Raw genomic sequence first — 24305 nt, 5'->3', positions numbered from 1 at the left:
GAGCTGGAAGGAAGGCAGGAGAGTGCCCATGGGTGGGCCCAGGACATCAGTACCTATAGCAGAGGATGCTCTTATATCTGGAGGTGTGCAGTTGCAGGCTCACCCAGGGAATCACTCAAGCCTTGTGGGTTAGAGGATCATACTCCAGTGTGGGTCTCGGTCCCGGTCCCCGAGTTTCCTTGCTGTCCTTGCTGTCTTGCAGAGCCCGCTGCCTAGGACTGCTTTGAGTCGCTGCCCCGGTTTTCAGGTTCTTCTCTTGTACCTCTCGCCACCATGATGGATATGAGTGAACTTGGAGAATCAGCCTGCTACCTCCGCCAGGGCTACCAGGAAATGATGAAGGTGCACACTGTCCCATGGGATGGTAAGTGAGGGACCCAGTCATGGAGACGCCCATGGATTCAGACTAGGAGTGAAGAGGGCAGACATTCTGCTTAACATGACAGGGGCACTGTGGTCTGATACCTGGGTCTTCCCCTCAGTTCCTGAGTACCAGAGGCTAAAGTCACAGGAACCATGTGAGGATGCTTGAATGGCTAGAAGCGAGGCTTGGTCTGTTCCTCTGTAAAATGAGACAATGTCACCTTGCTCCTGAAGTCTCTGTGAAGACTCAGGCTGGAACCTGGGACATCTGACATGAGACTGATGAGTGCAGGTGGCCTCCATGCCCACAAAACCTGTGCTGAACTTATTTTTAGTGTTGTCCATGGAGCCAAAGCCACTGTTAATTAGGGACAGGAACAAAGACTACTATTTATGCCTTGATTGGCTCATAGTACAATAATAACATAGGCAATGCACGTCTGGGGCTGATAACGTGCCATGTCAGGGCTGATAATTTTCTGTGTATCTTCTCAGTAACCTGGGGAGGTGGGAACTAAAGTGGAGCCAGATTCAGTGGCGTGCAACAGCTGGAGTTGTACACAGCACTGTGCTCAAAATGTACAGTGCTTAGCTGGACGTGGTGGCGAACATCTTTAAGATCAGCACTCAGGAGGCAGGGGTAGGTGGATCTCTGTGAACTGGAGGCCAGCCTGGGCTACATAGTGAGAACCTGTCTCAGAAGAAAGGAGAGGTGTCTCCTGCTTAATCTGACATTCTGCTATTGTTATCTTAACTGTTTTCTTTGCATGCAGAGGATTTCCTTCCAGCATTTTAAATTAAAATTAATTAATTGATTGATTAGTTGAATAAGGGAGCCTGGGTTGGATCCCTATTATGTGAATAGTTCTGACCAAGGAGTGTGGCTAGCGACTGCCAGGGCATGGAACAGAACTTGCCCTCCACACGAGTCCACATTTTATCACCATAAAAATGTGGGCTCTCGGGGCTGGTGAGATGGCTCAGCGGGTAAGAGCACCAACTGCGTTTCCGAAAGTCATGAGTTCAAATCCCAGCAACCATATGGTGGCTCACAACCATCTGTAACAAGATCTGACTCCCTTTTCTGGAATGTCTGAAGATAGCTATAGTGTACTTATAGATAATAAATAAATCTTTAAAAAAAAATGTGGACTCTCCGAAGCTCTAGAGTGAGCCGACCAGTCAGGAATGAGCAGGACATAAGGTGCATCTCCTGACCGGCTGTGTCCACACACTTTCAGTGAAACAGGGAAGGTACAACCCAGCTGAGAGGAGCCTCATACTTAAGGGGATGCCCTACCTGCAATTTCCTACAGGTCCAGTGAGAACAAAGGCTTCCCAGGAGGCAGGGAGCTGAACCCAGGTGTGGGGTGTAGACTGTTATTCCAGTCAGCTCATTTGAGATCTTTAGGGACCATCTCTGCCTTGGGTTTGGAGAGTCTGCACTGGAATGTCTATGAACTGGCAGAAGGGGTCCCTGTGAGGACTGGGGGATGGAAGCGGGTGGGGATTATTGCTTTAGCGTAGACATCCCATGGGACACTTGGAGGCCCTCTCAAAGTCTGATTGATTGATTGATTGACTTTTGCAACCCAGGTAAGAAACGGGTCTGGGTGCCTGATGAGCAGGATGCTTATGTGGAGGCTGAGGTCAAGACTGAAGCTACTGGAGGCAAAGTCACTGTGGAGACCAAAGACCAGAAGGTTGAGCTTCCCCTTCCTTGAGATTAGCCCCTCTGACCTTGGGTGCATCTCCTGGCCAGCTGGATCCACAGAGTGAATGAAGCGGAGTGGGGCATGGGAGTGTGTGCGGGGAGGAGAGAGAGAAGGGAAGGTCAGTTGGCCCATCTCTGTTCCTCACCAAGTGACACATCTCCTCGGAAGGTGCTGACAGTGCGTGAAACGGAGATGCAACCCATGAACCCACCCCGTTTCGACTTACTGGAGGACATGGCCATGATGACGCACCTCAACGAGGCTGCAGTGCTGCATAACCTGCGGCAGCGCTATGCTCGCTGGATGATCTATGTGAGCCCTGGGCAGGGCCGGCTCAGCGGTGGGCGGGGCCACTAATGGGGCGGGTCTAAGGGAAGAATCGTGACTAGGAGTGGCTAGGCTAGAGGAGGGCTCTGAGACTGAAGAGTGGCAAGGAGAGGGCTAGAGGAACAAACTGTAGGTGAATGAAGGGGCGTCCTAGATAGATGACTTGGTGATGCCTAGGGTCTTGGAAGCAGAGCCAGGGCCTTGTGTGGAGCCTGGCTGCTGGCACCTCTGAAGGGTCAGCAAAGGGTTTTGAGGTCAGTCAGTCGGTTATGAGCCTTCTGCGGCTCAGGCTGGAACAGGAGAAAGGGCCGCGCATGGCATATCTGGAGGCTTCTAGAATATTGCAGGGATCATGGTGGGCCTGGGAATGGGACCTTGGACATCTCTCTTCTTGATCCAAAAAGCCCTGTCTGTGCACTCTCTCTCTTCAGACATACTCGGGCCTCTTCTGTGTCACCATTAACCCATACAAATGGCTCCCGGTCTACACAGCTGCTGTGGTGGCTGCCTACAAGGGCAAGCGCCGCTCCGAGGCCCCACCTCATATATATGCAGTGGCAGATAATGCCTACAACGACATGCTCCGCAGTAAGAACCACCTCCCTCACCATCTCCCTCACCACCACTCAGGTCAGGGTGACTTCCGGTTAGCACCCCTCCCCTTCCTCCCCTTCAGCACTCCCCTCCTCTGGTACCACCCTAGCTATTCTGCCTTTTTAGTTTGGAAGTCCTACTTGGTCTCTCTCACTGGGCGTTTGGGTAGTGGCAACTGTGTCTGCACCTTAGATGACCCAGGCAGTCCACCTATGGTTAGTCCCTCGTCCTGGCTAACACGTTTATTATCTCCCCTTCCTCTAGACCGAGAGAATCAGTCCATGCTGATCACGTGAGTGGGGCTCTGGGCATCGAGTGGCCAGTGCTGGCCATTTGATGGTGGTGGTTGGGGGAATCAAAGTTAATTCTCAGGGTTGGATCCAAAGTGGTTAGGTTAGGGTCTTTACCTCCTGGAGCCAATGTCCACCCTGACCCCCTTTATGTGGGGAGGAGGGGGTAGAAAGCAGATATTCAAACATGGGAGTGACCCCAAGCTCCTTGCCATCTCTCCTGAGATCTGGGAATCTTGACTCTTTGAGGTTCTGCATAGTTTCTCTGCCTTTCCTCTCACCTCATCTCTGTATCTCAGCCCTCATCCTTCCTTAGCCTTCATGGGAAAGAGACCCATTCCATATGTATTGAGTTCATGTCCAGTCAGGCCAATACATGCATGGACACATGGATACACATGAGCACACACATACACAAGTGTAGGTTATTAAGAACAAGCCCTCTGAAGCCAGATAAAGCTGGATTTAGGCATTCACATTCCCATTTCTTGCTGTGTGCCTTTGGGCCCCTGAACCTCGCCAATACAAACAGAACAAACCTAACCTGCCACACAAAATTACCAACAACTGTTTAGATGTGAACCTTGCACAGAACAGAGACAGGTTCAGAGCTTCCGAGGCCCATTTCTTTATCCATAAGATGGTGATAGTCTACCCCTCCACCCCCTGGGGTCTTCTGATGGAGGTGGGGCACCTGGATTGGCACTGGGAGCTAAGTTAGCACTCAGTTCTCAGTAGTATGTTGGCAATGTCATCCCACAGAGCGGTCTGTACCTGGGAGTTTGGATCTGAGGATACTGAGCTGGGAAGAGAGGTGGTTGGGGGACACTTGAGCTTTGGGGGACTGGGAGGATCAGAGAGACAGATGGGCTTTGGTGACTGATGTTTGTGTTGTCCAAGCGGAGAGTCGGGGGCCGGTAAGACGGTTAACACCAAGCGGGTCATTCAGTACTTTGCCATCGTCGCTGCCCTGGGAGACGGGCCGGGCAAGAAGGCAGTAAGACTCGCCCACTCGGGCACCAATCCCCACTGCTTTCCCCTGGTTTTTTGTTTTGTTGATGGTGGGTTTTTTTTTTTAATTTCTTCCTTTCTTTTTAAAATTGCAACCCCCCAGAGCCCCAAGCCCTGCCTGAGCCTCCTACCTTGGTGGGAGGATCTGGCCTGAGCAAGGCTCGACCAGAAAACCTATGGCCACCTCTGTCACTGTTAGGCCTGAGCCAGACCTGCTACAGCTCTCCCACCACACAGATGGGAGCCACATCTGCTCCTGGATGTTTGTGTGTGTGGCTTTTCTGTTGTGACTGTCATACTTCTTAAAGAGTTTACCAAATAGGGTGCTTTTATCTGGAAGTGATTTTTTTCTTGGGCCACATTCATCAAGGTCTCTGTTACCTGTTCCCAATGAGAGGAGCAGACTGATTCACAGACATTAATTACCCAGAGCTGAGGGCACTGGGAATTCTCGACTGTTGCATGGCCCAGGGTTTTGATTAAGATTTTTTTGAAACTTCTTAAACAATGGAGACATAGTGCTTTTTTTGTTTTGTTTTCAATGTGACTATGCTATCCCTGGCCCAAAGGCCAGCATAGAGAGCTCTGTGGCTTTGGCTGACCCCACACATCTATACCGACGTGAGCGGACCCAGGCTTCCTCTGCTCGACCCACGTTCCTGGTCCTGTTGAGCCTTGCTTTATTCTGGGGCAACTTTCTTTTTCTTTTTCTTTTTTCTTCTTGCCATGTTCTCTTTCTTCTTTTTCCATTTGTTGTTCGTTTTGGTTTGGTTTTTGTCTCTTGCCCCCCCCCCCACTTTTCCCCATTTCCTCACTCGATTGTCTTGTTTTTGGATTTTGTTTGTTTTGGGTTTTGGTTGCAGCCATAGTTTTTGTTTTTGCTGTTGACTTTTTGAGATTCTTTCTTCCCTTCCTTTCCCGCCATTTCCCAAGCCCTGGAAGGTCTTTGACGACACTGTAGACAAGTAGGGAAACCCTGAATCAGGAATAGAAGACAGAGCCCAAATCTGGCAGGAACACACCTGGAAGGGCTGGGACAGGGGAGTACCTGCATAGGAGGGGGCTATGATCCTGGAGTCAGGCTACGGGGGCAGCGCAGCAGAAGGTCACCCACAGCATTTGGGAACTTAAAAGCTGCACTAACTCCCTCCCTCTCCTGGAGCTCAGAGTCGGCTAACCCAGGCAGAAAGAGACCAAAAGTACTGACTGAGTTGCACAGGGAGGGCAGAGGCCCCTCTTCCACTTCTCAGCAATGTGTTGGGGGCTTTCTTAAGTCTTGGAAAGGGGGGGGGGAGAATAAAGCTAGGAGGGGAGAAAGGAGTGTGGACTCTAGGCAATGTCCTTGCTCTGATGGAGCTCAGCACATGCAGCCAGAAGGGCTGTCTTGGGTAGCAGTCCACATGCAGTGCTGAAGACATAAGTATGGGACATAAGGCATAAGAAGACATAAGGCTGGGAAAGTATGAAGGGACCTCCAGGGCGGTTGGGGGAGGGCTTGAAGTCGCTGCACTATCAAAGATCAGATCAGGGAGGTCTTCCCAGAGGAGGAGGAGCTTTGGTGGGCTGGGCCGCTAAGGAGAAAAGACCCTAGCATGCCTCTAGTGCAGATGTGGGCAATGAAGAGATTCCTGAGAAGGCAGAGACGGGGTTGGGCTTGGAACACAGGAGACTCTAGTGCTGACCCCCTGCCTCAAGCCCTCAAGATGATGCTTGCTTCCCCTCCCTCTCTAGCATCTCCTAGCTAATCAGTCCAGGAGAGCTAAGCGTATAGAGTGCTCCAGGAGAGAATGTTATGATTAACATTACTAAATATGAAGGTGACTAACATACACTGTCCCACTGACTACCGTCCCAATGCCCCCACCCTTACTCTGAAAGACCACACACCCTCTGACACTTTCCTTCTCCCTCCAGCAATTTCTGGCGACCAAGACAGGGGTGAGTATTGGGCCAGCTGTGGGGTAGACAACACTTATGGGGTCCTGGGGATGCCCCCTTCTCCATGGTCTGCTCGGGCCCTCATTCCCGCTGCCACCAGGGCACCCTTGAGGATCAAATCATCGAGGCTAACCCTGCCATGGAGGCTTTTGGCAACGCCAAAACTCTGAGGAACGACAACTCCTCCCGTTTTGTGAGTGGGCGCAGTCGGGAAGGATGTGGTTGGGGGTCAGGGGAGGAGAGTCAGTAGCCAGGGGGGTCCTGGTGGAAGGGACCCTCGACAGGACTGAGGGTGGCATGGTCCTTCCGCTGCAGGGCAAGTTCATCCGCATCCACTTTGGTCCCACTGGGAAGCTGGCCTCTGCGGACATTGATAGCTGTGAGTCTGGGAGAGGGCAAGGGAGGTGTGGGAGGAGGGACAGAGGCTGAACCAAAGAAATCCTTTGGCTTCTCTCTGCTCTGGCCATTTCTCTCCATCTCTGATCAGTTCCCACTTGCGTCCACTTTACCCTTCATACTGGCCCCTGGTCTCTACTCTCCTGCTCTGTCTATAGTCCGAAGGTGACCATTTCCTGTCCCTGCTTCTAAGCCTCCTCTGAGGAGCTAGAGAGAGGACTCCTGAGTAAAGTCCTTGCTGGGTTTACAAGGATGAGAGTTCAGATCCTCAGAGCCCGCATAAGTGCTGGTGGCCCACTGGTAATTCCAGCCCTTGGGGAGCAAGAGGCAGGGAGTCTTTTGTTGTTGTTTTTTGTTTGTTTTGTTTTGTTTTGTTTTTGTTTTTTTGAGACAGGGTTTCTCTGTATAGCCCTGGCTGTCCTGGAACTCACTTTGTAGACCAGGCTGGCCTCGAACTTAGAAATCCACCTGCCACTGCCTCGAGGCAGGGAGTCTTCAGCAAGCTGCGCAGTGAGAGAGCTTCATCAGTGAGCTCTGGGTTCAACAGAGAGACTTCTGCCTCAATATATATGGCTGAGAGCAATGGAGGAAGACACCAGGGACTCCCACAGAGACAGACACAAGTCCCACCCAGTGACACAGATCCTGGGAAGGCACTTTCCAGCATAGGCCTGCCTGTGCACAGTCATGGGCACCACCACACATGCCCTGCCTCTTGTGGCTGCCACTTTTCTATCCCTACACCATACTGGGGTCTTGGCCCTGGGAAAGTAGAGAGACCGCAGGCTAGCACCCCTTCTCTGCAGATCTCCTGGAGAAGTCTCGAGTGATCTTCCAGCTGCCCGGTGAGCGTGGTTACCATGTCTACTACCAGATCCTCTCAGGGAAGAAGCCGGAGCTGCAGGGTGAGGGTCAGGATGGGAGGTCAGATCCCAAAGACACGGCCTGGCTCTGGGATGGGTGTTCACCCTCTCTGCAGAGGGGTGGGGCACCTCCACTCTCCTGGTAACACACAGCCTGTTTGTACCCACCCTCTTCTTCTTACTGCTTCTGATCATCACTAAGCCCTCTTTTGCTTTTTATTTATTTTTGGAAATGGTTGTTACTGAGGGGGTGTCAGCCACAGAGGTGTGTGTGCACGTGCACATGTGCACATGTTCCTATGCTAGGGAAAACAGGCTCCATTGTCCTGCTAAGACTGCAGCTGCCTATCCTGAGACTAGAACCCCCACCCAGCAACAAGGGAACCTGGTGGTAATCTATATCCACTGTCACTTTTGAAAGCCCTTTGAAGGCAAAGCATGGTCTTCCCTTGTCCCGGTAGCCAGCTGAGGATCTGGGGTAGAAAGATGACTGAGCAGTGGTCAAATGATGAGGGAGTCTTATGGACCGAGGGCCATTCCCCCAGAGAACTGTAAAGAAGGGGACTCATGCCCAGACATGCATATAAACTTTAAAAATGAAAAAGGGTGGGGTTTGGTGGTATGCAACTTTAGTCTATGTACCCAAGAAGCAGAAGCAGTGTGAAGCTAGCCTGGTCTACATAGTTCCAGCCCAGCCAGGGAGTGTGAAGTTAGCCTGGTCTACATAGTTCCAGTCCAGCCAGAGCTATGTAGAGAGACCTGTCTAAACAAAATAAAATAAATATGCTAATAAATATGTTAATAAATAAAATAAAAATTTGAAAGGAGCTAAGTACAACTCAGTGATAGAGAACACTTATCCAGGAGGCACAAAATCCCGAGTTCCATCCCAATCATGCACAAGCACGCATGCGCATGCATGTGCACACTCACACATATACTCTCACACACTTGCACATATACTCTCACACACTTGCACATATACTCTCACACACTCACACATATACTCTCACACACTTGCACATATACTCTCACACACTTGCACATATACTCTCACACACTCACACATATACTCTCACACACTCGCACATATACTCTCACACCCTCGCACATGTACTCTCACACACTCGCACATATACACTCTCACACTCTCACACACTCATACACTCTCACTCACACTGTCTCTCCCACACTCACACAACTGTAAAAAAGAAGCAGCCTGTAATTCCAGGACTCAGGAGCTGAGATCAGAGGATTGTGAATTACGGCCAGCGTGGGCTACACAGAACCTGTCTCAAAAGAATAAATAAAAATAAATGATGAAATAAACTAAAAGCCTTGTATAGGGATTACAGAGACCAGAAGCTCAGGTTACAGAGAAGCCCTTATAGGCTCAAGACTCTCGCTGAGCGACCCCTGTCCTCGGTCGCCCCCTGGTGGGACAGGAGAGGGAAGGCAGCCTGAGGGATCCGCCTGACTCTTCCTGGGCCTCCCTGTCCACAGACATGCTGCTCCTGTCCATGAATCCCTACGACTACCACTTCTGCAGCCAGGGGGTCACCACTGTGGACAACATGGATGACGGCGAGGAACTTATTGCCACTGATGTACGATGCTCTGTGGGGGAAACGGGGTGGGCGTGGGTGTGGGAGGGGGCACCAGGCTGGATTCCCACGGGTTGGGTGTGTGTGAGTATGTGCACTGGGTCGAGACCGGGAATTAGTATGAGTGGCGTGGTCCTCGGCGCGACTCTCAAGGACTCATACTTCTCTGAGCCTGCTTGGTTCCTCCTACATCAGCATGCAATGGATATCCTGGGCTTCAGCGTGGATGAGAAGTGTGCCTGCTATAAGATCGTGGGCGCTCTCCTGCACTTTGGCAACATGAAGTTCAAACAGAAGCAGAGAGAGGAGCAGGCTGAGGCAGACGGCACTGAGAGTGAGGACCTCTAACCTCAGTCTGACCTGGCCTTTACCCTGGACACTTTCCCAGACATTCTCCTTGACCCTTATCAATAATCTTTGATCTCAGTGTTCTCTGTCCCTGTCTGAATTCTAGACCCTCCTAAAGGTGACAATCTTCAGGCCCCGATTCCTCTTAACCTTCCTCTTCAAACCTCCAAGATGTGACAACAGACCCCTGACCCCCAAGTGCCCACGTTGTTGCCCTTATCCAAGCCATGTTCCCTGCCAGGTGCGGACAAGGCTGCCTACTTGATGGGTGTCAGCAGTGGGGACCTCCTCAAAGGTCTCCTGCACCCCCGGGTTCGTGTGGGAAACGAGTATGTTACCAAGGGCCAGAGTGTGGAGCAGGTGAGAAGGCTCCAAAGGCTAGCTCAGGGACAGCTGAGGTGGGATCCCTCTCTTGCCGGGTCCCACCCAACCTGCCGCCTTGTATCCACAGGTGGTATTTGCCGTGGGGGCCCTAGCCAAGGCTACCTACGACCGGTTGTTCCGATGGCTGGTTTCTCGAATCAATCAGACCCTGGACACAAAGCTCCCTCGACAGTTCTTTATCGGGGTCCTGGACATCGCTGGCTTTGAGATCTTTGAGGTGAGAAGAGCTCTCAACCACGGCAGAGGCTGATGAGTGGGTGTGGGGGACCACAGCTGTGCTCCCCACGCCCTCCAGTCCGCATCCATCAGAAGCCTGCTGATTGGGGGGTTCTGCCACCCATAGTTTAACAGCTTCGAGCAGCTGTGCATCAACTTCACCAACGAGAAGCTGCAGCAGTTCTTCAACCAGCACATGTTCGTGCTGGAGCAGGAGGAGTACAAGCGGGAGGGCATCGACTGGGTCTTCATCGACTTCGGCCTTGACCTGCAGCCTTGCATCGACCTCATCGAGAAGGTCAGGCCTAGGGTGGGGACCTTGCCGGAAGTTGTGTGTGGGTGCGTGCGTGCGTGCGTGTGTGCGTGCAGGCCTGGATAAGCTGCCTATCAATGTGTGGTTGTGATTGATGTGTCTATTAAGTAAGCGTTGAAGTGAATCACTATTCCCGTTCAGTCGAGAAGTGAAGGTTTGGGGCTGGAGAGATGGCTTAGTAGTTAAGAGCACTTGCTGCTCTTGAGGAAGGTCTGGTCAGTTCCTAGCACCCACAACAGGCAAGCCATAGCTGCATGTAACCTCGGTTTCAAGGTATTCCATTTCCTCTGGCCTCCATGGGCACACAGACTCATGCAGGCGCATACAGATGCATACAAAGAAACAAACACTTATTTTAAAAAAGAAACATAGATTTAGTAAAATATTGGGTTCCCTATTTCTAAGGAGTGTAGATACCAAAATGCAGACTCAAATGTCTTAAAGGAAAAAAAAAAAAAAACAAAACTTAAGCCAAGTGAGCCATGGATGTTAGTTAATAGGGCACAGAGATGCCAGCCTGTTCTATACACATAGGCGGGGAAAGGGATCCGAAGTCAAGCCACAAACTCTTCTCTCCCAGAAGGTGGGTTCCTGGGTATACACACGTGCCTGACTTCTCCTGTGCACAGCTGGCTTATGGACCTGAAACAGCTCCCAGAGGGAGTCAGACTGGAGAACAAACATCCAAGGTCCCAGCCAGCAAGGTCTAGCCTGGCCCTTCAATCTTGCTTCCTGTTCCCAGCCTCTGGGCATCCTGTCCATCCTGGAGGAGGAATGTATGTTCCCCAAGGCTTCAGACGCAAGCTTCAGGGCCAAGCTCTATGACAATCACTCTGGGAAGTCACCTAATTTCCAGCAGCCTCGCCCAGACAAGAAACGCAAGTACCAGGCTCACTTCGAGGTGGTCCACTATGCAGGCGTGGTAGGTGCTCGCTGGAGCCCTATACTCAACCACTGTCCTCTCTCCCTCCTCAGGGTCGCCACCTGGGTCAATATTTTTCTTTGTAGGTGCCTTATAGCATCGTGGGCTGGCTGGAGAAAAACAAGGATCCCCTCAATGAGACGGTGGTCCCCATCTTCCAAAAGTCACAGAATAGGCTCTTGGCCACCCTCTATGAGAACTATGCAGGTTCTTGCTCCAGTGAGTACTGAGGGACCATTCCTGGGGATCCACAGAGTCACGTTCCCTGGCATGATCAATTCTCATTATCTTTCCTAGCCGAGCCCCCCAAGTCTGGGGTGAAAGAGAAGCGCAAGAAAGCAGCATCATTTCAGACTGTGTCTCAGCTTCACAAGGTGAGGTCCAGACTGGGGCCCCAGCGGCCCTGGCTTTCTGCAGGCTGCCCCGCCCCCCAAGACCGCCACTCCCCCTACAGGCTGCCACGCCCTCCTTGCTCCCTGCGGTCCCTGTGTCTTGGGTGGGCAGCTGTTAAGACTTGCAGTGATGTTTAGCTCCTCGCCATGTGAACATCACAGCAAGTCTGTGCTGCTGCCTGCCCCCATGCTGCCTGGGTAGGGCTCGGGGGAAGGGGGAGCCATGGGAGGGAGCCCTGGGGGGCGGTGAAGACTTAGGTGGTGTTTGGGGTGGGGCAGGTATCATAAGGAGCATTTGGGCTCCTCTGCCCAATCCCCTCTGGTCCCTAACCACTGCGGCATCCAATTCTGGTTCTCTGACCCTCCTGTGCCTCTCCCTGCTCCTCCCGTGCCTCTCCCTGATTTCCCCATTCCCAGGAGAACCTCAACAAGCTCATGACCAACCTGCGGGCCACACAGCCCCATTTCGTCCGCTGTATCGTCCCCAACGAGAACAAGACTCCAGGTGGTGTCCCCGTGCTGGCCAGGATGGGGAACTGGAAGCACCTTAGGCTCTCACCTTGGAGGGTTTGTAAGGCCTGGGTAGGGACCTAAAGGCATGGCCGTACATTTCTAACCACCTCTTCCACTCCCACCACATCCAGGGGTCATGGATTCCTTCTTGGTGTTACACCAGCTACGCTGCAACGGGGTCTTGGAGGGAATCCGGATCTGCCGCCAAGGGTTCCCCAACCGACTGCTGTATGCTGACTTCAGGCAGCGGTGGGTGCTGGCTGCTTCAGCCTCCTCCCGCTGCTCTTAGATTAGGTGGAGCTTGAGGGGGTCGGGGAGACATGTTGGAGCCTGAGGGACATACAGCAGTTCCGGTCCCCCGAGGAGGCGTCTCAGTCCGGAACTGGGTTAAGGAAAGAGGTGACTAGACTTGAGGTAAATGTGGAAGCGGAGGCTGCTGGCTTTGCCAGTTACTTGGGTACAGGATAAGGAAGGGTTAGCCTGTGGTGACTCCCAAGTCTCAGTCAGGCCTGAGCTACTGCGTAGTAGATTTACTGAGCAAGAAGGCAGGATGTTTAGATTGGGTGCATAGGGGGTTTGAACATGAGCAGTTAGAAATGCCTCTGGCAGATGTCTTAGAGAAGGTAGGGTTTCGGGTTAGATTTATTATTCTAGAACTCAGGTGAGCATAAGAGAGAGGATATAGATTGAGGGTTAAACATGGGTTTGTGTGGACCTTGAGAGATAGTGGGTGTGCCAGCAATGTCATCGGCTCCTTTCCCACTTCCCTTGGTCGGTTCTGCTTGTTAAACTACCCATGGCCTTAGTTGTGTCCTCTTCTACAAGAAAAGGAGCTATCCACCTGCCCGTTATAGTTTAGCTATCTAGACAGATACTGTACATGTGCGCACGTGCACACAGAGAGCTTGTAGGCTTGGTTCTACGTCACTATCAGTCCCATCTCCAACCAAAGGCCTGAGTCTGCGTTATCTTTGTCTGTTGTTTTAAAGCAGGGTATTGCTGTGTAGCCCAGGCTAACCTCAAACTCTCGAAACTCATGGGCATTGTGTCTCATTCCTATAATCCTAGCACTAAGGAGCCTGGGCAGGAGGATCATCAGGGGTGTGTGAAGCCAGTTTGGGCTATATAGTAAGTTCTAGGGCAGCCGACGTTTCTAACCTAAAACCCAAAACGAAGTCCTGAGATTTGGCGGATGGCTCACAACAGGGCATGAGGACCTGGGTTTGAGTCCCAGAACCCACATGAAATGCTGGGCGGGGTGGAGGAGCTGAGGCTCCAGGCCACCCGGTGCAGTCAAACTTTCTCAAAGGAGGTAGACTGAATTCGTGAGGATAGCCAGCCCCCCGATGCAAGTGTGCTTAGACCTGTGCACATACATTTAAAACTAAACCTGTGCTGAAGAGCTGGTGGTGACTAAGAGCATTAGCTCTCACAGAAGGCTCAAATTCAGTTTTTAGCACCCACGTGGTGACTTAAAACCTTATGTGTGTGACTCCAGCTCCAGGGGCTTTGGCGCCCTCTTCTGGTCCCCACGAGTACATACACGTAGGCAAACCACACACAGCATGAAACAACTCTGGACCCTGGTGCCTCGGCCTCCTGAATGCTGAGAGCAGGCACGCGCCCTCTCCCTTTACTGTTCTTTCCTGTCTGTAAAACCGCAGTAGCCCAGTGACCCACACCTCCTGATGAGTCAGTCCCCTGGTGAAGGGGCCTGTCCTGTCGCTGGTCCTTCCTTTCACTGCATGGCCACTGCTCACCCGTCCACACGTGTGTAAACATCCCTGACAGAGACATGCCAGGGATCCTTGTTCCCTCGGAATAGCATTCTCAGATGTGTCTTCATTTTGTGATACGGTGCAGCACAGCACTGCTTTTTTTTGTTTTATGTTTTTGCCTTTAAGAAATCACAAAATCACCACATATTCTTTATAAAAAAAAAAACACATCTACTGACAAACTCACTAAAATGCTCTTAAGCCACCAAGCCCATGTTTGAGACAGGGTCAGGCCAGTTTACCAAGCCGGCCTCAAAGATGGTCCTGCTTCTGCCTCTCAAATGCTGGGGTTTCAGGTGTATCCACACACCTGGCCCCTCCACTGAGGTCGGTGCCGTCTCCCCCAGTGTGGTCACACTCTCCCTCGCTGTCTTGTGTAGCACATGTCCCTTTGGAACCTCACCTCTGAGAGGTCAAGCAGTCACAATTCTCTTGCTGCTGCTCCTGGCTTTCTGTGGCCAGTGGCCTGTACCCTGTCTGTCCATTGCAGCCTCCTCTTCGTCTCCTAGGTACCGAATCCTGAACCCCAGTGCCATCCCAGACGACACCTTTGTGGACAGCAGAAAGGCCACAGAGAAGCTGCTGGGCTCCCTGGACATCGACCACACTCAGTATCAGTTTGGCCACACCAAGGTTAGGGGGTCCCGGAGTTAAGGCTTAACCTGGGTGCACACGGTCACACTGGACAGAGATCCCACTTGGTGGCACCCCTACCCTTAGGTGTTCTTCAAGGCTGGGCTTCTAGGCATCCTGGAAGAGCTGCGGGACCAGCGTCTGGCTAAGGTGTTGACGCTGCTGCAGGCTCGGAGCCGGGGCCGCCTCATGCGGCTGGAGTACCAGCGCATGCTAGGGGGAAGGTAACTGCGGGTGAGGGATGGAGGATAAGGGTGGGAAGGGATGGGGAGTGGGCGTGGCCACGGTCCCAAGGCTTGAAAGGATCTCCAACCCGTGCCATGCTGCTGAGGTTGCTCCCCCTCCATGGCTGGTTGGGGTGAGGTTCTGGGTCGTGTCGCCTAGCCTCGGATTTTACACCTTAACATTGGGGTGAGGGCCAGAGAGAGGTTACAGACCTTGCCTCGGAGGTGGATGTGGGACTGCTCCCCAGACGCCCCGGCTCTGGAGGGCTGCTAGGAAGACTATGGAGATAGGACACAGCAGCTGAAGGGGCAGAGCCTCACACGAGCTGCCTGTCCCTAGGGATGCCCTGTTCACCATACAGTGGAACATCCGGGCCTTTAATGCCGTCAAGAACTGGTCCTGGATGAAGCTCTTCTTCAAGATGAAGCCACTGCTGCGCTCAGCACAGGCGGAGGAGGAGCTGGCGGCACTGCGGGCAGAGCTGCGGGGGCTGCGAGGGGCCCTGGCTACGGCTGAGGCCAAGCGGCAGGAGCTGGAGGAGACTCAAGTCAGTGTCACTCAGGAGAAGAACGACCTGGCCCTGCAGCTGCAGGCGGTGAGTGGGACAGGGACTCAGGTGGCCAATGAAACCCTGGAGCCAGACTATGGCCAGGGCAGCCCTGCAGCACTGTGGGCACTTCGACCTTCTGTGTTGTCTTCCTACTTAACGTCTGCCCAGCCATCCCTGCATCCCTGCAAGCCTTTATCCATACGTCCTAAAGCCAAAACTGCAGGGGAGCCACACCTCCCCGCTCTTTGATTTCCCTGAGACTATAACCCTGCTCCCAAGACGAATCTATGAGGCAGATAACAGAGAGCAGAGGTCAAACTCTGGAAGTCCGCAGCATAGTTGTTTTTGATTTATTTATTCTTATTCTATGTGCATTATTTTGTCCACATGCACATCTGTGTGAGGGTGTCAGATCCCCTAGAACTGGAATTACAGACTGTGTGAGCTGCCATGTGGGTGCTGGGGATTGAACCCTGGTGCTCTGGAAGAGCAGCCAGTGCTCTTAACCACTGAGCTGTCTCTCCAGCTCCTACCAAGTATAGGCTTTGAATGTCACTTGGATGCCAGCCCCAGGCTGAGGCCGAAGATGATGGTTAGAAAACTCCGCATCCAGCATGGGGGGTGGGGGTGGGGGTTAAGCAGCAGGCAGTGAGGAAACTCTGCCTCCTCCTGAAATGGCCTTTGGTGCTGTCCCCTGGTGGGCAGCGCTGGCCTTGCACCCAACCATACCACCTCTCAGATGGTTGCGGCTCCTTAGCAAGCAAGTGCAGTGGGGCTTTTCTCCTAGAGCTCTGCCTAGGCCTCCTAGGTCACATGTGCTGTGGCTAATGTTAATTTTTCACAGTGCCATTTCTGTCTCTGTGTCCCCTGCCACAGTCCCCAGAGCCCAGCAGAGTGTAGGTGCGCCAGCTCCTCTTCTATCGAGTTGAATTGCCAGCATGTGCCTCACTGGAGTTGCCTTTGCATGGTCAAATGGCCTTCCTTCCCCAGGGCTGGCCCTGGCCTCCTGCTGATGGCTCTTTAACTGTTCCCCCCACCGCATCCTTTCAGGAGCAGGACAACCTCGCGGATGCAGAGGAGCGCTGCCACTTGCTGATCAAGTCCAAGGTGCAGCTGGAGGCGAAGGTGAAGGAGCTGAGCGAGCGGCTGGAGGACGAGGAGGAAGTGAACGCGGACCTGGCCGCCCGCAGGCGCAAGCTGGAGGACGAGTGCACGGAGCTCAAGAAAGACATCGATGACCTGGAGCTGACGCTGGCCAAGGCCGAAAAAGAGAAACAAGCCACGGAGAACAAGGTGTGGGAAAGGCCTGAGCTGGGGGCCAGTTTTGGTGTTAGGCGGCTGCAGGGTTCCTCCCTAAAACCCCCGCTCTGCATGGGTACCTGCCATGTAGCCCGAGTCAGGCCACAGTGCCTCTTAAGAACTTCGGTTTTCTGGTCTGACAAGTGGGGGTACCAGCACTTATATTATTAGGATGACTAAGGGTTTGGATGTAAGTAGCCTTTGCTAAGCACACACTACAGGACCTTGCACACAGAAGGTACTTAGTGAAGGCTTGCAATGGTCATCTGTCCTGGACTGAAAAGCTTGCTGTGGGGGGCAGCTTGTCCAAACTGAGAATCCTATCACCGAGACCTGTGGTTGCCAGCGTTGTGAGTACTGACTTTTACACAGAAGAGGAAACAAGGCTGTTTAGGTTCTTATGGGTGCCAAATATAAGGCTGCGGCTAGGACACAGCTCTCAGAATACCTGTTGCTATTGTAAATGGCTGCCACCCACTAGTCTTTTACTCTGAGCTATGTATGCTTGGGTATGGACCTTTACCCAGCTCAAGGAGGAGATCAAACCCGTAGGCAGAAATGGTGGAGGCTCAGTATAGCGGCCTGCCTGCATCGTGTAGCCGGAAGGAGCGGCTGCTCAGACCAGCGGAGGGGGAGCAATGTCCTCACAGTGAAATCGGGCCGTGACACAGGTGAAGAACCTGACAGAAGAGATGGCGGCACTGGATGAATCCGTGGTCCGCCTGACTAAGGAGAAGAAGGCATTGCAGGAGGCTCACCAGCAGGCTCTGGGTGACCTGCAGGCTGAGGAGGACCGGGTGAGCGCACTGGCCAAGGCCAAGATCCGGTTGGAACAGCAAGTGGAGGATGTGAGTTGGAGTCCCTTGGGGGACCGTCAGGGCGGCGACAGTTACACTGGCTTGCTGGAAGCTGAGCCCTACTCTACCCCACAGCTGGAGTGCTCCCTGGAGCAAGAGAAGAAGCTGCGCATGGACACAGAACGCGCCAAGCGCAAACTTGAAGGAGACCTGAAGCTGACTCAGGAGACGGTGACAGACACCACACAAGATAAGCAGCAGTTGGAGGAGAAGTTGAAGAAGTAGGTGTGGGGTAGGCAGGGTCTCTGGGCCTGATGGGCCTTCCTTCTCAGCCCCGTTGCTGTGGGGAGGATACCAGGGCGGAGGTTACGTCCTGCCCTCTCTGGATCAGAGCTGTGTACAGCAGAGGTGCAGGATCGAGGCTCCTTAGGACCTCACAGGGGCAGACAGGTGGGTAGCAGGTAGGGCCAGGGCTGGCTCACCCCGCCATGCACTCCCAGGAAGGATTCGGAGCTGAGTCAGCTGAACCTGCGGGTGGAGGATGAGCAGCTCGTGGGGGTGCAGCTGCAGAAGAAGATCAAGGAGCTGCAGGTGGGCATTGTGGCCGTGGGGGATGCCCTGGGTGGACCAGGCCTGGTTCAGGGTCTCATGGAGTCCGTACCATCTCCTTAGGCTAGGGCCGAAGAGCTGGAGGAGGAGCTGGAGGCGGAGCGAGCAGCCCGCGCCCGCGTGGAAAAGCAGCGAGCCGAGGCAGCGCGGGAGCTGGAGGAGCTGAGCGAGAGGCTGGAGGAGGCTGGTGGAGCTTCCGCGGGGCAGCGTGAGGGTTGCCGCAAGCGTGAGGCTGAGTTGGGCCGGCTGCGGCGGGAGCTGGAGGAGGCAGTTCTGAGGCACGAGGCCACTGTGGCTGCCCTGCGCCGCAAGCAGGCCGATAGTGCTGCAGAGCTGAGCGAGCAGGTGGACAGCCTGCAGCGCATCCGACAGAAACTGGAAAAGGAGAAGAGCGAGTTGCGCATGGAGGTGGACGATCTGGGCGCCAGCGTGGAAACTCTGGCCCGTGGCAAGGTCTGCCTCCTTCCAGCCTTGAAATTAGTTTTGACTCTACACTAACCCTACCCCCCCCCCCGGGTCCCCCAACCCCCTCTCCCCAGTCCTCTGGTCATTTCATGACAATACTCCGCCGCAGCAATGACCTCCTGACCCCTGGATGTTTAACCTGGTGTCTAACCCCCAGCTCCGCAGCAGTCCTGACATCTAACCCTGAGTGCTCACTTTCATTCCTTGGCTTGGGTTGTTCTGGTTCCCATCCAAACCTCAGCCCTTCCAACAGGAGTGTGACCCCAGCTCTTGACTCCTGAATTCAGACTTAGCACCTGCCCTAACACTCTTCTTGTCCCAATTTTGGACGCCCCCACCCCCCAAAAAAATCCTGACACCTGTTCCCAGATCTAGTACCTAATACTGACTCACTGATCTTGGGATGGGTCCCGAGACTCCCAATTTGTGCCCACACTAGGAACCCAGACCCTGAACCTGGAACTTGAGTCTCCTTTTCTTTTCTTTCTTTCTTTCTTTTTCTTTTTTTTAAGATTTATTTATTTATTATATGTAAGTACACTGTAGCTGTCTTCAGACACACCAGAAGAGGGAGTCAGATCTCATTTCAGGTGGTTGTGAGCCACCATGTGGTTGCTGGGATTTGAACTATGGACCTTCGGAAGAGCAGTATGGCTCACCAGCCCCCTCGAGTGTCCTTTTCATCTCTGGTCTCATACCTAGTGTTCTAGGTTCCAGTCCCAGGCCCCAGTCTCTTGACTGGCAGCCCCTGGATCCTGCCCTTGGATGCACAAACTTGTCTCGATCTCTGACTCTGGGTTCCAGGCCAGTGCGGAAAAGCTGTGTCGGACCTATGAGGACCAGCTAAGCGAGGCCAAAATCAAAGTGGAGGAGCTGCAGCGACAGCTGGCCGATGCCAGCACCCAGCGGGGGCGGTTACAAACGGAGAATGGTGAGGCCCAGGTTTCGCTGGGCTATGCTAGGTAGGGGTTAGGTGCTGCGCCTCGACCGACTGTGGGCCTGCTGGCCCCTTCGCCTGCAGGGGAGCTGGGCCGCCTGCTGGAGGAGAAGGAATCCATGATCAGCCAGCTGAGCCGCGGGAAGACCTCAGCAGCGCAGAGTCTGGAGGAACTTCGGCGGCAGCTGGAGGAAGAAAGCAAGGTGGGCAGGAATTGGCAACCGTGGGGCGGAGGTGGGCGCTGGGGCCATTAGCTTGGATTGATGGCGAGGCCACTGGTGTCCCTGCAGGCCAAGGGTGCGCTGGCTCATGCAGTGCAGGCCCTGCGGCACGACTGCGACCTCCTCCGAGAGCAGCACGAGGAAGAGTCTGAGGCTCAGGCTGAGCTGCAGCGACTGCTGTCCAAAGCCAACGCGGAGGTGGCCCAGTGGCGGAGCAAGTATGAAGCAGATGCCATCCAAAGGACGGAGGAGCTGGAGGAGGCCAAGTGAGTAGCTGGCATCTAGACCACAATCCAAGGGAGACTCTGGCCTGTGCCCCGTGTGTGGTGGTGGGGATTCTGGGGTCCTTTTCCCAGGCTCCCTTGGTACATAACCCACCCTGCCTGGTCTGCGGTCCAGGAAGAAGCTGGCCCTGCGGCTGCAGGAGGCAGAAGAAGGCGTAGAGGCCGCAAATGCCAAATGCTCCTCACTGGAGAAGGCCAAGCTGCGGCTGCAGACAGAGTCGGAGGATGTGACCTTGGAGCTGGAGCGGGCCACCTCGGCCGCCGCTGCCCTGGATAAGAAGCAGCGGCACTTGGAGCGGGCGCTGGAGGAGCGGAGGCGGCAGGAGGAGGAGATGCAGCGGGAACTCGAGGCGGCACAGAGGGAGGCTCGAGGTCTGGGGACGGAGCTCTTTCGACTGCGACACAGCCACGAGGAGGCGCTTGAGGCTCTGGAGACACTCAAGCGGGAGAACAAGAATCTGCAGGGTAGGACCGTTGGCCCAGAGCACTGAAGGCTCGATCACCCTGGACTTGGGGTGAAGGAAGAGAGCTGGCTCAGAGTAGAGGTGTGGGGGGGGGGGGCGGCGAGTCCTCAGTGCTCTGTTCACCCTGCAGAGGAGATCAGTGACCTTACAGACCAGGTCAGCCTCAGCGGGAAGAGCATCCAGGAACTGGAGAAGGCCAAGAAGGCGCTGGAAGGGGAGAAAAGTGAGCTGCAAGCCGCACTGGAGGAGGCTGAGGTCAGGGCTGGTCACGGGTGGGTCCGTGGCTCCCTAGCTCCGTTGCTCCTGGCATACCTGCCGAGGCCCCTCACTGCCACTGCTTGATCAACGTCTCTAGGGGGCACTGGAGCTGGAAGAGACAAAGACTCTGCGGATCCAGCTGGAGTTGTCCCAGGTCAAGGCGGAAGTGGACCGGAAGCTGGCGGAGAAGGACGAGGAGTGTACTAACCTGAGGTCTCTGGAAAGCAGTCTTGTGGTGCCTATGATGGCACACAGGACAGACTAGCTGTCCCTGCCACAGGACTAGAGTGCTCCCATTCCAGAGGTGATCCTCCACAGGATGCTCAGGGCTAGAGTTCAGTCCACGCCCTTCTTGGTCTCTAGTGAATGAACTTTTTTTTTTTTTTTTTTTTTTTGGTAAGTCACAAGGGACTTGTAAACAGGCAATTCATTTGCTCCCCAAATGGGTTCCCAAGTCTGTGGGTCCTTGAGCATGGCACAGGTTAATGTCTGACCTACTCCATTCCTGTGGGCCAAGCTGGTCCTTCATCCACCTCCCTCCAGGCGTAACCACCAGCGGGCTGTGGAATCCCTGCAGGCCTCCTTGGATGCAGAGACTAGGGCCCGCAATGAAGCACTGCGCCTCAAGAAGAAGATGGAGGGGGACCTCAACGACCTGGAGCTACAGCTGGGTCACGCAACCCGTCAGGCCATGGAGGCACAGGCAGCCACGAGGCTGCTGCAGGCTCAACTCAAGGAGGAACAAGCAGGGCGTGATGAGGAGCAGAGGCTGGCTGCTGAGCTCCGTGAGCAGGGCCAAGCCCTCGAGCGCAGGGCTGCACTGCTGGCAGCTGAGCTAGAAGAGCTTCGGGCTGCCCTGGAACAGGGTGAGCGCAGCCGGAGGCTGGCTGAGCAGGAGCTGCTGGAGGCCACTGAGCGCCTCAACCTACTGCATTCGCAGGTGGGGGATGCGCCAAAGATGTTACAAGGATGGGGTAGGGGGCAGAGCCCTGCAGGCCAGCTGAGGCTCTACTCTCACCCAGAACACAGGCCTCCTGAACCAGAAAAAGAAGCTGGAGGTGGACTTGGTCCAGCTGAGTGGGGAGGTGGAGGAGGCTGCGCAGGAGAGGCGGGAAGCCGAGGAGAAGGCCAAAAAGGCCATCACTGATGTGAGGCTGGGCCAGGGTCAGGGGTTGGTGGTGGTGGGGGAGGGTGAGTGTGTAGGGAGCTCAAACGGACTCCCCCTGCCTCCCCTCCACTATGCTACTCCCTCCCCATCCAGGCAGCCATGATGGCTGAGGAGCTGAAAAAGGAGCAGGACACGAGTGCACACCTGGAACGGATGAAGAAGACCCTGGAACAGACCGTGCGGGAGCTGCAGGCACGCCTTGAGGAAGCAGAGCAGGCCGCACTCCGGGGTGGGAAGAAGCAAGTGCAGAAGCTGGAGGCTAAGGTGTGCAGCCTTCCCAGCCCTCCTGCCCCACTGGCCGAGGCTCCGGCTGCTGGGCTAGGGGGCGGGCGACCCTCCTCCTGCCCCAGGGCTGCTGCTGGGCTAGCGAGCGGGCGACCCTCCTCCTGCCCCATAGGTGCGGGAGCTGGAAGCCGAGCTGGATGCAGAGCAGAAGAAGCACGCCGAGGCCCTCAAGGGGGTGCGCAAACACGAGCGCCGGGTTAAGGAGCTCGTGTACCAGGTGGGTGTTGGCTCTCACCCCAGGAGACGGCGCCAGAGCTAACCCTTGTCTAGGCAGACCCTGAGAGCCCTTTGCTTGTCCAGACTGAGGAGGACAGGAAGAACCTGGCTCGCATGCAGGACCTGGTGGACAAGCTGCAGAGCAAGGTCAAGAGCTACAAGCGTCAGTTTGAGGAGGCGGTGAGCACACTGGGGGCCAGGTATCTGGGACTGTTCAGGACACTAGTGGCAAGCTGCTTTCAGCTGCGGAGCTGGCAGCCAGGGATGCATCTGCAGCAGTCTCAACTAACAGGTAGCAGCCCCACCCTCTCAGCTCATGGACTTCTATGGCTACAGCAGGGGTCGCTTACAGCTAAGGAATGGACTTAAAAAGTGGATGATTTCTATCCTCAGCCCAGGCAGGGTGGGCAGGTGACAGAGGCACTTTTTCCCCTCCTGTGTGGGTTCTAGTAAGGGGAGGCTGGTGACAGAGTGGAGGGAGGACCAGGAGAAGTCAGCTTCTTTATGGGGATGGGAGCAGGTAGCCACTTTAGTTACCAATGGGAAACAAGGCCCTGCATATGGCTCCAGGAGCAGCAGGCCAGTACCAACCTGGCTAAGTACCGCAAGGCCCAGCACGAGCTGGATGATGCCGAGGAACGGGCAGACATGGCAGAGACCCAGGCCAACAAGCTGCGGGCGAGGTCCAGGGATGCCCTGGGCCCCAAGGTAAGGCAGCCTCTGTGTCGGGTGGGCTGAAGTTAGGGAAGCACAGGTGACGTGGCTCAGCTTCTTTTTCATCTCTTAGCACAAAGAGTGACACCCAGGCTCTGAAGAGGGATACCCCACCCCTGGATCCTGTTGTCTCTTTCCATCTGCCACTCCACCCTCCCTGAGCCCCTGAACCCCAAATAAACACCCTGTCTGCAGCAGTAGCCACTGTCCTTATTTCTTGGGGCTAGAGGAGCTGGGAACAGAATATCATGGACAAAGTCAGGTCCACATCAGTCTTTAAAATAAAGTTCTTTAATAGTCTCCATTTAATCGGTTTATTTGCTGTTAATAAACTGGCAACACAGGAGGAGCCAAGGGTAAGCTCTCAGCCAGGCTCCCGTGTCTGGGCTCAGGCAGGCACAGGCACTCCATGCCCCAAGGGATGGAGAGAAAAGGCTCCTCCCACTTCTGGGGAGCCTCCTGGATGAACACAGTGGCCAATGAGCAAAGAACCAGAGGAGCTAAAGGAAGACAAGGGAGGTGAGGAAGGGAGAGATGGGCAGACCCGGGGGAAGGCAGCATTCTCCGATACCCACCCCTGCCCAGGGCTCAGGAGCCTCTCTGCCTGCGTCCTGAGGCCAGGGAGGTTTGGCTCACAGGGGTCTGCATCTTCCTCTCCATCAGGACTGATGGGAGAAGCTCAGACAGATGGTTTCCCATGTTTCCCTTCTCTGGCAGGCCAGGGCTCCAGGATTGCGAGGGAAAGGTGGGCATGGTGCCATTGTCCTTACCCTGGGGACAGTGAAGAAACAGGCTCCCCATGACCTGGGCCCTCAGACCCAGGAGACAAGAGCTTCTAGGATGTTCCTTCCACTGAGCCTGCACCTGGACACCCGGGGTGGACAGAGCACTGGGGAGGCAAGAGGGACAGGGATGGGCAGAGTGCGAGGCGGCACGTGCACTCTGGCTCACTGCACTCGCCCCTGCCCGGCAGCTTCTCGAAGCCTGGCTCAAGGTCACTCCTCAGTGAAGTCTCTGTCTATGTCCATGTAGGGCTCCTCAATGTAGCTGACGAGGGCAGAGGGCGACTGGCGGTCTGGGTTCAACAAGATGGACACTGTCTCCTTCCAGTACGAGAAGCTGATGCAGGAGCTCTGAGTGAAGAGCGAGAGGGTTGGGCTGTGCTTAGCAGAGGACGGGGCTCACATGCCAGTGTCCTCCCACTGTCACTCAG

The 24305-nt window shown here is 54.6% G+C and overlaps 2 protein-coding genes across 3 annotated transcripts in view; one reads left to right on the top strand and one right to left on the bottom strand.

Annotated features, from left to right (window-relative positions):
• Positions 1 to 244: 244 nt before the first annotated feature.
• Myh7b (myosin heavy chain 7B) lies at positions 245 to 23367 on the top strand. 2 transcript variants are annotated; one of them, XM_029469304.2, is made up of 40 exons: positions 245 to 364; positions 1960 to 2066; positions 2247 to 2390; positions 2837 to 2993; positions 3264 to 3291; positions 4190 to 4286; positions 6215 to 6238; positions 6339 to 6431; positions 6554 to 6617; positions 7441 to 7539; positions 9001 to 9104; positions 9297 to 9435; positions 9691 to 9809; positions 9901 to 10050; positions 10177 to 10347; positions 11105 to 11284; positions 11371 to 11503; positions 11582 to 11658; positions 12094 to 12181; positions 12321 to 12438; positions 14477 to 14600; positions 14688 to 14824; positions 15165 to 15420; positions 16426 to 16668; positions 17346 to 17522; positions 17607 to 17752; positions 17972 to 18062; positions 18144 to 18533; positions 19350 to 19476; positions 19567 to 19685; positions 19773 to 19969; positions 20103 to 20452; positions 20582 to 20706; positions 20807 to 20922; positions 21253 to 21649; positions 21732 to 21857; positions 21971 to 22141; positions 22275 to 22379; positions 22463 to 22558; positions 22949 to 23143. In XM_029469304.2, the coding sequence occupies exons 1-40, from the start codon at positions 274 to 276 to the stop codon at positions 23114 to 23116; spliced, it is 5844 nt and encodes a 1947-aa protein (XP_029325164.1). In that variant the 5' UTR covers positions 245 to 273; the 3' UTR covers positions 23117 to 23143. The 2 variants fall into 2 exon arrangements, with proteins under 2 accessions (XP_029325164.1, XP_085689131.1); XM_085833005.1 differs by lacking the exons at positions 245 to 364; positions 1960 to 2066; positions 2247 to 2390; ... (1 more) ...; positions 3264 to 3291; positions 4190 to 4286 and adding an exon at positions 23166 to 23367 and having other exon boundaries at positions 5629 to 6431; positions 22949 to 23086.
• Positions 23368 to 24305, bottom strand: part of Trpc4ap (transient receptor potential cation channel subfamily C member 4 associated protein) — a 57001-nt gene continuing 56063 nt past the window's right edge. The window contains exon 19 of the mRNA XM_021183646.2: positions 23368 to 24225. Within this exon, the coding sequence (XP_021039305.1) occupies positions 24088 to 24225 (138 nt within the window). The 3' untranslated portion in view covers positions 23368 to 24087. The remainder of the gene's footprint in view (positions 24226 to 24305) is intronic.

The sequence above is a fragment of the Mus caroli genome, unplaced genomic scaffold (genome assembly GCF_978045245.1).
Source record: "Mus caroli unplaced genomic scaffold, Mus_caroli_1 scaffold_2, whole genome shotgun sequence".
NCBI lineage: Eukaryota > Metazoa > Chordata > Mammalia > Rodentia > Muridae > Mus > Mus caroli.
Note: the sequence above shows the minus strand (reverse complement) of the source record. Positions and strands in the feature narration are given on the sequence as shown.